General features: G+C 36.5%; 1 protein-coding gene across 15 annotated transcripts in view; it reads right to left on the bottom strand.

The window, feature by feature from the left end:
* The window catches only part of UBR5 (ubiquitin protein ligase E3 component n-recognin 5), an 83,725-nt gene that overhangs the window by 26,481 nt on the left and 44,303 nt on the right, over positions 1–12,941 (bottom strand). For 11 of the 15 annotated variants that reach the window (XM_064647338.1, XM_064647348.1, XM_064647350.1 and 8 more), the window contains 7 exons: positions 12,186–12,298; positions 6,427–6,570; positions 6,218–6,329; positions 5,859–6,013; positions 4,859–5,056; positions 3,555–3,765; positions 2,909–2,953 (listed from right to left, as the gene is read on the bottom strand). In XM_064647338.1, the coding sequence (XP_064503408.1) occupies positions 2,909–2,953; positions 3,555–3,765; positions 4,859–5,056; positions 5,859–6,013; positions 6,218–6,329; positions 6,427–6,570; positions 12,186–12,298 (978 nt within the window). The remainder of the gene's footprint in view (positions 1–2,908; positions 2,954–3,554; positions 3,766–4,858; positions 5,057–5,858; positions 6,014–6,217; positions 6,330–6,426; positions 6,571–12,185; positions 12,299–12,941) is intronic. The other 4 variants (XM_064647347.1, XM_064647349.1, XM_064647356.1 and 1 more) reach the window with 1 other exon arrangement.

Here is a 12,941-nt window from a genome sequence, read left to right as displayed (position 1 = left end):
GAGCATCCATGAACAACAATGCAAAGTTGTAGGCTTGTACGATACACACTGTACATACAAACATGCTTCGGAAAACCCCCCTGATGGTTATGACTATAATAAGGCAGCACAAACAGTTTGCATGAGAAAGAATGAGCATTTCTTCTAACATCTACAACCCTAAGCACAGTAACACCTAAAGGTTTTATTCATAACGAGGACTCAATTGTGTCAAGTGCAATACAAAAAAAAAAAAGCAAAAGCTTCATTGTACAGTTACAATACAGCTTGAAGCAACCACCTGAATCAAAGACCTAATGTAGATTTATTTATCTGCAAGATAAATACACAGATAAAGCAGTAAAGTCAGATGTATAAGGTTTGCACAGAGTAACAGTCATTGCTTCTTTAGGAACTACTGACAATTAAAGATCGCATAACCACTACACAGCAAATTGAAATGAATCACTAGCACCACGGATCCAGAAACAACGGAAAGAGAAGTCACTTTCAGCACAACACAGGCCAGGAAAGGGATAATTTTCCTTTCAGTGGAGTGAAGGAGAATTTTTGGTACAAACTAGAAGGAAAAGCTGTATTTCTGAACACAGAAAAATATTTCCTTAAAGTGACTCTGATAATTCTCTCTATGCTAGGGCTAGTGCTCACCTTCCACTTAAAGACTTTTCGAACCGGCAGTCATCTTATACACTTATTTTCACACTGACAGCACTAAGACCTAGATAATTCCTTTCTTTTTTTAAACAGGAAAGTGCCATTAATACCTCTCATTCAAAGAATGAAAAAGACAAACCAATGGTGTTTGTCAGCTTTTACTGTATGTTTATTTTTTAGATCTTTCTACTCATCACAACCCGAAGGAGCAAAGATCTTAGATTTTGCTTGTTCACAAGCATGTGCAGGCTTCTTAGACAAAAATCACCTACTACCCACAGCAGACGACCAAGCACTTACAGAATACTATTCATGTGCCCCTGGCTCTACACAAGTTGAACTGTAGCTGACAATGAATTGCCACTGTATTTGTGCTGTACTCCTTTCTCAGATCCACTAGTTCTCCTAACTCATGACCCATCACTTAGTACTTCTGGACCCCTCACACAGCAAATCACAGCTCTTGACAGTGCTCTCTCCAGCAATACAACCATTCTCTGCAACAGGTTTCACTTGTTCTGGTGAAAGTAAACTGTAACTGAATTTTTGCTGTTCTACTTACACAGTTCATTTTTGGAGACCCATCAATTGTAAATGCTTTGGCCCTAATGGTAATTTGCTGTTCTGTTGGCTAATTAAATCTGTCCCAATTCCCTACACAAAACCCCTCAGTTTTCATGTGTTCAGTGATGTTGGCTGAAATTCACATCGTAACTCTTCAATGATTTCACATGCTTTGGACACTTCTTTTGGACACGTCTCTTCCAAGATCTTTTCTATTGGCAAGACTGAGGAGATACCAAAACATAGAAACAGAGCAGCCTTCCCCCAGCTTTGTATATCTGGGGCCACTTTTCCTGCAATTCATTTACCCAACACTGCAGGAGCTATGGCAAAACTAGGCACAGGATCTGAGAGAAAAGGCGAAAAAGAGCTTATCCCTGCCCTCAAAATTTCCTGTCACTTAGAGAAGAATCTAAATAAAGAAGAATGAAGAATCTCAGGCAGGTACTAGCTGGGAAGAGGTACTGTGTTCTGAAATTGTTAAGAAACATCGTATCTGTAGTCTGGAATTGAAGCCTTTACTCACAAATCAAACTTCTCTTACGGTTTAAGAGATGGCCATATAACTCTCAGACAGTAACATTAGTCACCACTGCCCTCCACATGATGCAACAAAAATAAGCTTGCCCTAATACCCATCACTAACAGTTACAGTAGAAGTTAAATGTGACCTGAATCTAAAGATATTAATCCCCTTCAAGAACAAGTTTCATGAGGGGAAAGAGAGAGGCAGAGGAGTGTTACAAGTCTATCAGGTTCATGTTTTTCATTTTTCATAAAGTTAAATTACATCCAAATGAAGTTACTGGAAAAAAACTGTCAAGGTTGCAAAGACAAGCACTCAAATTAGGAAAAGTCAGATTAAGTTTGCCTATGCATCCTCATTTCAAATTCGTTGTGTGCTTACAGTAAACCAATCTTCAGTTACACAGTTGGGGTTTGTTTATTTTGGGTTGTTTTTTTGTTTTGAATTTTTTTGTCACTCCACCCACCCTGCCCCAGGCAACAAGACCCCTGCCTCAATCAGTGCACAGGATGGACGACACACTAAAGATGAAGGGTTATACAATGAGCAAGCTGTTTATGCCTTATTTGCTGCAACATTTGGAAGGGGTGAGTAAGGCAGCAACAGCTTGACAAGGAGAGGGAGAAACATTGTCTTGTGTTTAATGCCACTGAACATCACTCTGGAGAACTGGAACCTATTTCTGCCACATCTCACAGCACACAGAACTTTGCGAAACAAGTTTATACAGATGATTGTGATACATTTTACTAATTTCTCAACACCTAAAAGGTGCCTGACTCACAGAAATAATTAATATTCACGAATCAACTAAAACTACTATTATACAGCTCTAGAATAAAGTGTTTTGAAATTATACCTTTTCAAAAAAATGAGATCAGGCCCTAGGCTTCTCAAACAAAACCCTCAAAATTAGTTAATACTTTGAATATAGAAAAACTTCAAGCAAGAGATGAGAAAGCTGCAGCATTACCCCCATTCTATAAATAGGGATATGAGGAACAATTAAGGTCTATAAATGACTAAAATTCAATGACAGCACCATACAAAAATCCCACAAGGAAGTTCATTCATTATTCAGTGCAGGGTTTGTATGGTGTGCAATAGTAAGGAATGGGGCCACACACTGAATGATGAGGATAAAAAGAAATATTGAATAGCTACCCATTCGGTGAGCACCGTCCATCTTGTGCACTGAATGAGGTAGTCCTGTGGAAAAAATAGTATGACGGTGTAATTAAAGACCATTTCACAATGCATACCCATGTATAGCACATGGGTAAACTTAATTCTGGCATTTCCTAATTTCTGAGTGCTTGACTTAGCAACCTTTTTCTGTTAACATGCTTTTTACATATCAGTATTTAATAGATTTTTTAAATGGTGTCAGTAACTGGCATTAATAGGTCATTCTTTCCCATTTCTTGCTACATGTCAATGGCAAGTAGCATTTCTTATTGGAGGCATTAGCATACACTATAGCAAAAAATATTAAATACTGTTTCTCATAAAAGTTTATTAGTGATATAATGGGGATACTAGTGATATAACAGTAGAAAAATACTTTCTTCATCTAAAATTAACATGTGAATGTCAAAAGTTTGTCTTTCATAATCAATCAACTTTTGAATTCTTATAAAACCTTATGAGAGCGATAAAAATGTCTCAGCACCTTTGAAAGGCTAGGACACATTTTAGGTGCTAGATTATAATATACCCAAATATGAAGAGAGCAACCTTTATTTCAGATTTCTTGAAAATGTATAAAAAGTTTATCTTCAGTATATTTTCATGATATTGTTGAGCTCACCCTCTTCCTCTTTTGTTTCTTTGTTGCTGGTTGGAAAGCATACAGATACACAAGCATGCAGAATATTACGGTTTCCGTCACATCTATGGCCAAGGAACGTCTGCAGCATTTGTGGATTCTGATCCAAAACAACTGCTTGTTCAAGATTCATCAGGTATTGTCTGCAAGCTTCATAGTCACATCGAAGAATGTGCTGCATTAATGTTTGTTTCTGTACTCAAAAGAACAAAATATTTTAGAAATGCAAGTACAAACAGCAGGCATATAACCAACCTTCATACATACTTCTAAGTTTCCATTTTTGAAGTTAATAGAAAAGTCTTTATCTAGGATAATGGCTGGAAGTCAGTGCAGGAACCGTTGGAAATATGCATGATCTCAACTATAGCACTGTTAAAAACAACTGCGTGCATTCAGGTACAGACAAGTGAAAGGAACAGAGAGGCTTAAGCAGCAGAAGCTGTGAGGCTCACAAAAGCATTCCTTTGGCTTCACAGCTGGATTCCTAAGGTAGCTTACTTCTATTTCATGGCTACATGTAACATGGGGAAAGTGGTACCATGGAAAAAACCTAAGGGGGCTACATGAACTAGCTCTTACATATTTCTTTTTAAACAAGTGATATATGCACTGAGAAGTGAATGATTAGAAGCTGTTGAAGGTCCGGGAGGTTCACCCCATATATAACGAGCTTTTCCACAATTATGGAGTAGTATACACTGTGCAATCCATCTCAGTCTAACAGGTACACAGTACCTCGGGGTGGCAGCAGAGCACACGGCAGATCTAACCACAGTGCCTCAAATCACTGAGGAGTTTTTACAAGTATGACATATAGAGGCTCTACAGGCGATTCAAGTGAAAAAACCTTCGCTTGACTCTCAGTTTCCTAGTGTATGGTCCAAATATATGATTAAAAAAAAAAAAAGGCAACTTAAAATGTATTGCATTCTCAAGAAAACACGTTGCTGGATCCCTCAGAAAAACTGTGCACCCATGAGACAAATAAGACTGTACAGTTTTGGTAGACATTTTAAAATGGTAATCATTTTAAAATCAATGCCTGAAAGAAACTTACTAATTAAAAGCCTGACACAGAAATCATGCACCCCAAAATGGATCTTTCACTTTACTTGGTAAACACGTTTGTGTTTTCATGTTTCTAAGAGAATTTTCTGCTGAAAGTAGCTTGTTCGAAATGGTGAAAATACAAATCAATATCTAAACACAAAACTGCTGTAAGCATAACTTTTTAACACCAAAGGGAAAAAAGCACGTAATTGGGTAGTAAAGAAAATATTTACCTCGACAGCCATAATGATAATAGCAGCTTTCTTTTTGATGGTCGAGTTAGCAGGAAGATTTGTTAAGGAATGAACACCCATTCCAAGACTACTAATAGGTGGAAGATCAAGCCAGTCAGGGTCTCGTATTCCACCCATACAATCTTTTGCCATTGGATAGATTGTACCATTTCCATCTCTAAGAATAATAGGCGATTCCTACATTTGGGAAAAAAAGGTTTTATCAATAAGTCTCCATAGTTTATAAATATTATCCTTCCAAAAAGGTCCAGCTCTTCTTGACTGCCAACAATGACAAGAGTTTGCCTAAGATTCTCATTTATGTCATTGTCTCCTATCATTACAAGTGGTGCAGCATAAGATACAAGATTCCCCTTTACAAATACCCAAAATGTGCTTAATATAGTAAATACTATTAAAAGTATCTTTCTCATCATATACATACATTATGAAATGTTACTAGTGAAATGTATAGTACCTTTACTTTCAGCTTACTTAAATGCTCCAAATAAATTTGAATACATTGAAATTCAAATTCACTTATTTTGACAAAAATGTTTCTTTCAATTATCCTAAACAAAGTATATTGTGTTTGTGCAAGAGTTGCACAAAACCTTAATATATATTTTTAATGTCAAATACAGAGGTTTTTTCTGTTAATACTTCCATTTGTTATCAAGAGTGGATATTTATCTGATCCAGTTCCAAAACACAGCTAGATAACAAGCTTACACTAACCCAGGAACCATTCTGCCAAGTTTTTTCCCCCTTTTTTACATTCAAGGTAGAATCTGAGTGAGATGTGCTTAGGTGAATTGATTGCTATTCCCCTTGTGCCTTCAGAATATTAATGGCAGCATCAAGTCTTTCACAACCTGTCTGAAAAACTATTTCTCTGCTAGACTTCAGAAAAGCCTTACAGAAGGCTGTACCATCTCATTCAAAGATGATGGAAGTGAATTGCAGTGAGGTTAAATGACTGAGATAGAAAACCACAAACCTGTCCAGCTGTAAAAATAGCAACACTTCTCTCATTCTGACCCAGGAATGCAATGCTGCTGGTAGGAAAATTATTTTCCTGTTCAGCCTTTCCTGTGGCGAGGTCAAATATGCAGTATCGAACCCAGTTCCCAGTTTTCAGCACAGCATGCACTCCTTCAAAAACACATGAAGAAAAAAGTTAGTGTCTTACTGATGGCATCCAGTAAAAGAACTTCTAACTAAAGCACTTTCAAGGAATTACTAATATCAATGGAAACAACTGTGCATGTTCTTTTGACAGTAGGTGTTTTCCACTAGGACAAGAGACAGATAATAAATAATAAACAGAGCTGGACTTATGGGGTAAGTCCTACTTACCTTTGGAATCTACATTTACTGCTAGGATCTCTGTTTTTTCAGGAATACACAGCTTTTTAGGTGTCCTTTGGAAACAGTCAGGAACTTTTGGAGTTCCACCAGTTTTTACAACCTGAAAACATACGTAAAATTTTACAAGGCAATTAAGCACACACAGTGCTGACATTTCAAAACACTGATTGCTTCCTCAGTGTTTTACAAACACATACCTGCAGTTCATCTATTCTGAGCAGCCTACAGTCTTGGAGAAGAGAAGAAGGATCGGGATCTGAATTAGAACTGCTCTGACAGTTTGCATTACTGGAGGTGCCCGGAAATTTCACAGCAACGTATGCACCATCCACTTTTAGCACCTACAGGCAGAACACATTGCAGTTCTATCAAAAGCTTTGAACAGAATCTGATTTGCTTCAAAATAAAGCAGACCTTTAACAGGAAAAGAAAACCATTTACCATTTAAATTACCATTGTTAAATTCTACAGCTCTTGGTCAGTAGCCTTGTCATTTTGCTAAAATTACTGAAATATTAAAAACTTGGATTTCTTATTGACTTCATAAGCACCCTGAATCAGATCAAAGGTCCTCCATTTCAACATCCTACGTCCAACAGGAACCAACATCAACTGACTAGAAAAGCTCCTACTGATACTCCCAGCTTCCGCCTTCTGAAAACAGCAGGACAACTTCATGTTTAATAGCCTGGATAGATCCTTCTCTTACTAATTTGTCCAATCACATTTGGAAATAAACACCATCCTTGTGGCAATGAAGTCCAAACATTAGTTTACCAAAAAAAATAAAAAATCTACACTATAAAAGCATCTTAGCTTTTATACTACAAGACAAAGGAAATACCTTGGTTTTGGTTGGATTCTTGTTGGCCCCCTGAGACTTTTTAAAGCCTCTGTCACAGAGTCTTAGTGCTCCTTCCTCAAGAGGAATGTGTATAGTGGAAAAAAGAACTGTTGGTTTATGGTCTATTACCTGTTCTGTACACTCAATGATAAACTTCTCTGCTCAGTCCTAAGGACTGAAGGATACAGACAAGTCTATCCAGACATTCTTCATGCATCTGTGTCTTTCTCTGGCCCCCAAGGAAAGGGAAGTTATTCAACCCCACATTCACACAGTCATTTCTAAGACTGTAAGCCTCTCCAAAGAGTTGCTACCATGTATATCTAATCAGAACTGTCAACACAGGCTTCCTTGATATAGAAACTTCTTATGCTATCAACAAACAGCAAGGCCCTTCGAGTTTCCAGGTGAGACCGTAATTTTCTAAAAAGGAAAACAAAGCTAAGAAAGAAGGGAATGAGGGAAGGATTTACAGTGTTTTAATTTTGAATAGAAATAAGAACTTTGTGTGCTCTCTGCCTTGATCAAAACTAGATATAAGCAACCATCAATCTTGATTAGGCCCTAATTTCAGTAGTATCTACAGAGAAAGTGCTTACCAAGCAATATTAAAGACCTAAATGTAATCAACTTTATTTAAAAAGGCCCCAACAAAAGAAAACATCTCTCAAATTTTCAATATACTGTAATAAAAATTCAGGCATTTCCATGTTTTCTCCCAATTTCTTTATCTAAGTGCACCCTCTCAAGTGCACTAGAGAAAATGATATATTGACAAACATTAAAGCATTAGCAGATTTTTTGTTACAAAAATTACTGTGGATAGGCACAGCTCTTGCTCCTCACATGCTGAAACTTCTCTCTAGAAGCAGAATTACTAGTTCTAGTAGTAGAGCATCACTAATGGTTGTAAGAATGTTACTCAAAAATTTCAAAATTCAGACCAGTCAACACATTCACAAGCATTAACTGTCATCTGGACTATAAGAAGACAGATTTCTATTGAGATTGGAACACTAAACAAAAGCTGTGATTTAGTCAGAAAATTTATTCAATGAAAATTTGGATGTTTTTAAGATAATCAGACTAATGTACAAGCCTGACATTGCATGCCAATGGTGCAATCACAGCTTCTAGACAACATGTAGAATCTTTTTTTTTTTTTTAATGACTAAATGTTCCTACAACAGCTTTGTACATTTGGGCTGCTTTCTGAAAGAAACACACCTTAAGAAAAGGCACAATTCCCAAATATTTAACAAATCCTATCTCCATAACTGAAAGTTTTTTCCAACATGCTTTCTGGCTGCTCTTAGTGTTATCAACTACATCACTTCTCACATCACTTTCGATGTATTCAGTGAAATGCTGGCAGCTTTTAAAGTGTTGGAACTCTATGGTGACTCTTTCAGAGTCCACATGGCAAATATTTTTTTTTCTTTCTCATTCAAGAAGAAAATCATGTATCTTTAAAAACTGATTTGGCTGAGAAGATATTCACAGCATTTGAAGATTCTTCAAAGGGTAACTCAAATCAGTTCTTTAGTTGAAGTTACTACTACTAGGCTACCACTGTTGGCTGTTACACAGAAAGAAAATAAAACCATCCATTGATGTAGCGAGCAAGGAGCTTGAGTGAAGCACTTGACAGCAACTGTACACAGAAAGCTCCAAAGCAGAAATGTGGTATAATGAGCTGGCAGCAAACAAGGTAAATATGCAACAAACATTCCTCTTTAATTGAAATTATATAAGTCTGAGATAATTGAAAAACTCATTAACAAAAATAAAATGCAAAAGCTTAAAGGATTTAGATGCTTTAGCTTCCAGAACTAAAGTACTTATACTGTTGATACTGCTGATGCAGAAGTTTCACCAATTAGAAACAAGCATTTTACAGAACTACATATACAATGTTTGCCTTATTAGGCCTTAATTAAAAGAACAGAATCAAATCAATGAAAAAAGCAAGCGACAACATGGAAGTTTAAAGATTTTTTTTCTAAAAGCAGAAACCTTTTTAGTGCATTTTCAACTACAGGATAATAAGATCCAATCTTTCTTTTTAATGGAAGAAGAAAAATGATCTGACAAACTGAAAGATGAACATAGTTGTTATCTCCCTTACCCTTACCATCAACCTACTGCCACACTCCTTGACACCACAATGCCACAGGTAGTCATAGAATCTTTCCCTCTCCAGAACCACCACATTCCCTCTCAAAACACAGCAGCAGAAGACCAGGGAAAATACACTTTTTATTTCTTATCCAATCTCCTTGTTGGAATGGAAGAAATTTTAACATCACAGAAAAGGCTTCTACCTCTACTTACAAAGTACAATGAGCACTTTCTAAGAAATATTGAGACAATCTGTAAAATATTCAACTTTGAAGGATTAAAACCAGACTCCTAATAGGGACTGGGTAACTCTTCTGGGACAATAACCAGCCTGACCTCTTTCAATTTATCATTATCATTGCAAGGCTTCAAACTCAGACAGAAATTAAAAAAAAAAAAAAAAATTCAAGTGACTGACTGAAATAATGCAATAGAAAGTATAGTTTAAAGAACAAACTACTCAATCCAAATTAATGTTTCACAAAATACCTAGGAGCTGATAAGCTTTCTGGGCATAGGAACTGCAAAACTGGTAACACACAGGAGTCTCACCTGCTTGAGGATAACTTTGATGACCAGAAGCAGTTTGGGGAGACCTTGGTCACTGCCAGTGGAAAGCCTCAGACCAAAATGAACCGCAGCTGCCAAAGAAAAAAGCAGCTCCAACTCAGGTTCCCTACCCCTCTGTTCTAACAGGGGTTCCAGACACCATCTAAGCCATTTCAGAAAAGAGATCCAGAAGCTAATGTGGTTAAGCAGAATATCCCAAAGTGCATGGGATTGACAAAAAAAGCTTCTATTCCTCTGATACCAGTGAGTTGTAAAAAGGCTTATTTTAGTCCATATCTTTTCTTAATGACACTGAAAGACTCCATCAGACCTCTCACTAACACAGACAAGAGACAAGTGCCAGGCTTTTTCATTCCATCGGTCTTCCATTAGGTGGACAATCTTGTAATGACTACCTTCTCCATCTAATGACAGACTTGGAGGAATAAAGGCTTAGTTTTGTTCCAAGCCGTAAAGGATTTAAATTGAAACAAGACTGGAAGGTAATAAATTCCAAGGAGCAAGATGACTAAACACAAGAGTACATCTAGCAGACATGCTTTCCTAATTTCTTTCAAGACTACCCCAGTGTAAGAACTTTTGTACTCTCTGGTCATTTGCTGCTTTGGCATCATATGTAATACACACTTACAAAGTGTGTGTAAAATGCTGGTTGTAAGATCTACTGGCATCAAGATAATCACAAGCACTCAGGGGAGAGCTGTTACATAATCAATAAGTGCCCAGAGAGAAACAGGCATATTAGAAGTTGACACCATCTATGTGCCCACCATTGTACAAACAGAACACAGCAGGGGGCTTGGAAGGATTTCAATCAATCAGTTTTTAGAGACATCATGAAGTTGCTGTGTGTATCTGAAAGCACAGGGATGTAAATTTTGTAAAAACAAAACTATTTCAGGAACACAGGCTGAGCATCAGTAAATTTGAAACTTTTTCCTATCTCTAAATTCCACCTCCTCAAGACTAAGTGAAAATTCTTTTATACCCTTGTCATAAACTGTATTTCTTTCTTTAACCTGGACACCACCAGGCAAAATTTGTTATGATTTTATCTGCTGGATTTGATCTAAACACTAAAGTGTTACAAAACTGTAAAAGGAAAAACATGAATGACACTATACATCACTGGAAAAGGACAGCATGCTTTATGAACTAAAAAAAGCATCTTTGCCAATAGATTCAGCAATAGTAACAGAAGACACCACTTACTCGTTTTAGCAATTTAATGAAAATATTAACATAAAAATTCACGGTCATCTATATTTATGATAGTAGTTCTTGATGCAAAGCACAGATACCTTTGCAACTGTATACAGAAATAGGAGAACAGTCTCTGCCCTGAAAATCCTGGGGTCTAAAACAGGAAGGACAGATAAGGACAAGAGGAACTTCCCCAAAGCTGGTATCAGAGGAAACAATGGTTTCAGTGACTTCAACTAGCTCTCAAAACTTCATTGTTTTTGAAGTTTCAATGGATTAAGTTGCTCCATGTTCCCTTCTGCAGAAATGATCTAAACATGATAATGAAAATTCATTGCAGGCCTCCTCCTTTCCAAGATACTGCTCAAGGCAAATCTTTCTTACACTGCTGCACAAGTAAACCTATTAGGGATGCAAGTAAAAATAACTCTTACTAAACCCAACTGCCTTCTGTTGGACAGTTATTTCTCTTCTGGTAACTTTTTTTTTTTTCATTTTCTGTTAATCTAATAGAAAGCAGCCCAATCATTTCCTCTTGTGGAAAACCTTTATTGGCTTTCTTGTTGCTCTTATTTTTGAAAAGCATACCAGAGAACTGTCTAGAGGCCCTAATCTCCCCTAACATGGCACAACAGTGCAAAAGGAGAACTTAAGTATTTTCCTCTATAGGACTCTGAGTCACAGCAAAGGTTTATTAGAGAGAAAATGAAAAAAATTACAAGAACTAAACAGATTTTCTGCAGTAATAAATCAAATAACTTTATAGTCATATTAAGGAAGCATGTAATTTCTAATCAAAATATTTCTGTTCTTTGGTCGCCAGAACATGAGATTCACCCAAACATTCCACCATGTGTGTGTAAAAGTCAGTCACAACAGGTGAAACTCTTTGCAGTCTCACTGGACACATGGGAGCTATCGCTCAATACACCAGAAATAATATTTCAGATAAAACCACATCTGCTTTTCTTAATGTTGTGGTTCAACTTAAAGTACCGGAATGTTACTGTTTAAGATTCAGCATGTTTCATTCACAACACATTCATTCTACTATTATCATTGCTTTATGGACAAATTAAAATGCAACAAAAGTCATACTCACGAGAAATACTCTTAAGCATCCCCAAAAGTATGATTCTTTTAACAGTTAGCTTATCTAAGAGAAAAAACTTTTTTTCTCCTCCCCAAATACAGTGGGACAGTGCATTTTAGACAAACCTTGCCAACGGGAACATTCTTAACATCTTCCACAAACACAACTTCCCTCAGAGACCACTGTTCCTCATTCACTTTCTCCTCCTCTTTTGGGGCAGGAGTAGATCGTCGTCGCTCTGAGACAAAAAAGTTATTACCAAAAAGAAAGACTTTAGATATTTAATCAAAGTATCAAAATGCAAAGTTCAGTAAAATACCAAACTTTTCCCCACAAAATATTATCAAATCTAGAAATCAACAAGAGATTAAGAGATTAAGAGATACCTAACAGTGTATCACGTAATTTCCATGTTTTTCTATGCACTTAGAACTAATAAAGTTATATGACAAACAAAGCAATTGTTAAGGACATTTAAGCAAAGTAATTAGAGTAAAATAATTTTTTAATTTTTAAATTTTAAGTAATGCAATAATAAGAATACAATAAAATTAAAATACAAGAAACAAGCCCTGTTTTCGAAGGGCTCAGACACTGTAAGTAAAATGTCTGACACTGTAAGACCCTTCATTCAGCCCTGCTGCAGTGCTTTATATCAACCTTACAAAAAGTCTGCTTGTCTACCACATATGGATTATTTTGTAAACTTCTAGAAGAATAGCAAATGAAGCAGAAAATAGCCATTTGGGCAAACAGCAATTGCAATACAGTTAGATTCACTGCAAAGACATTATCTGAACTGTTAACTGTAGTATACTCAGAATCAAATTTAAATACGTAACATGGCTAAATTAACACTGACAAGAACCTTTAATCTTCTG

This window comes from Pseudopipra pipra, chromosome 1, assembly GCF_036250125.1.
Source record: "Pseudopipra pipra isolate bDixPip1 chromosome 1, bDixPip1.hap1, whole genome shotgun sequence".
Lineage (NCBI taxonomy): Eukaryota > Metazoa > Chordata > Aves > Passeriformes > Pipridae > Pseudopipra > Pseudopipra pipra.
Note: the sequence above shows the minus strand (reverse complement) of the source record. Positions and strands in the feature narration are given on the sequence as shown.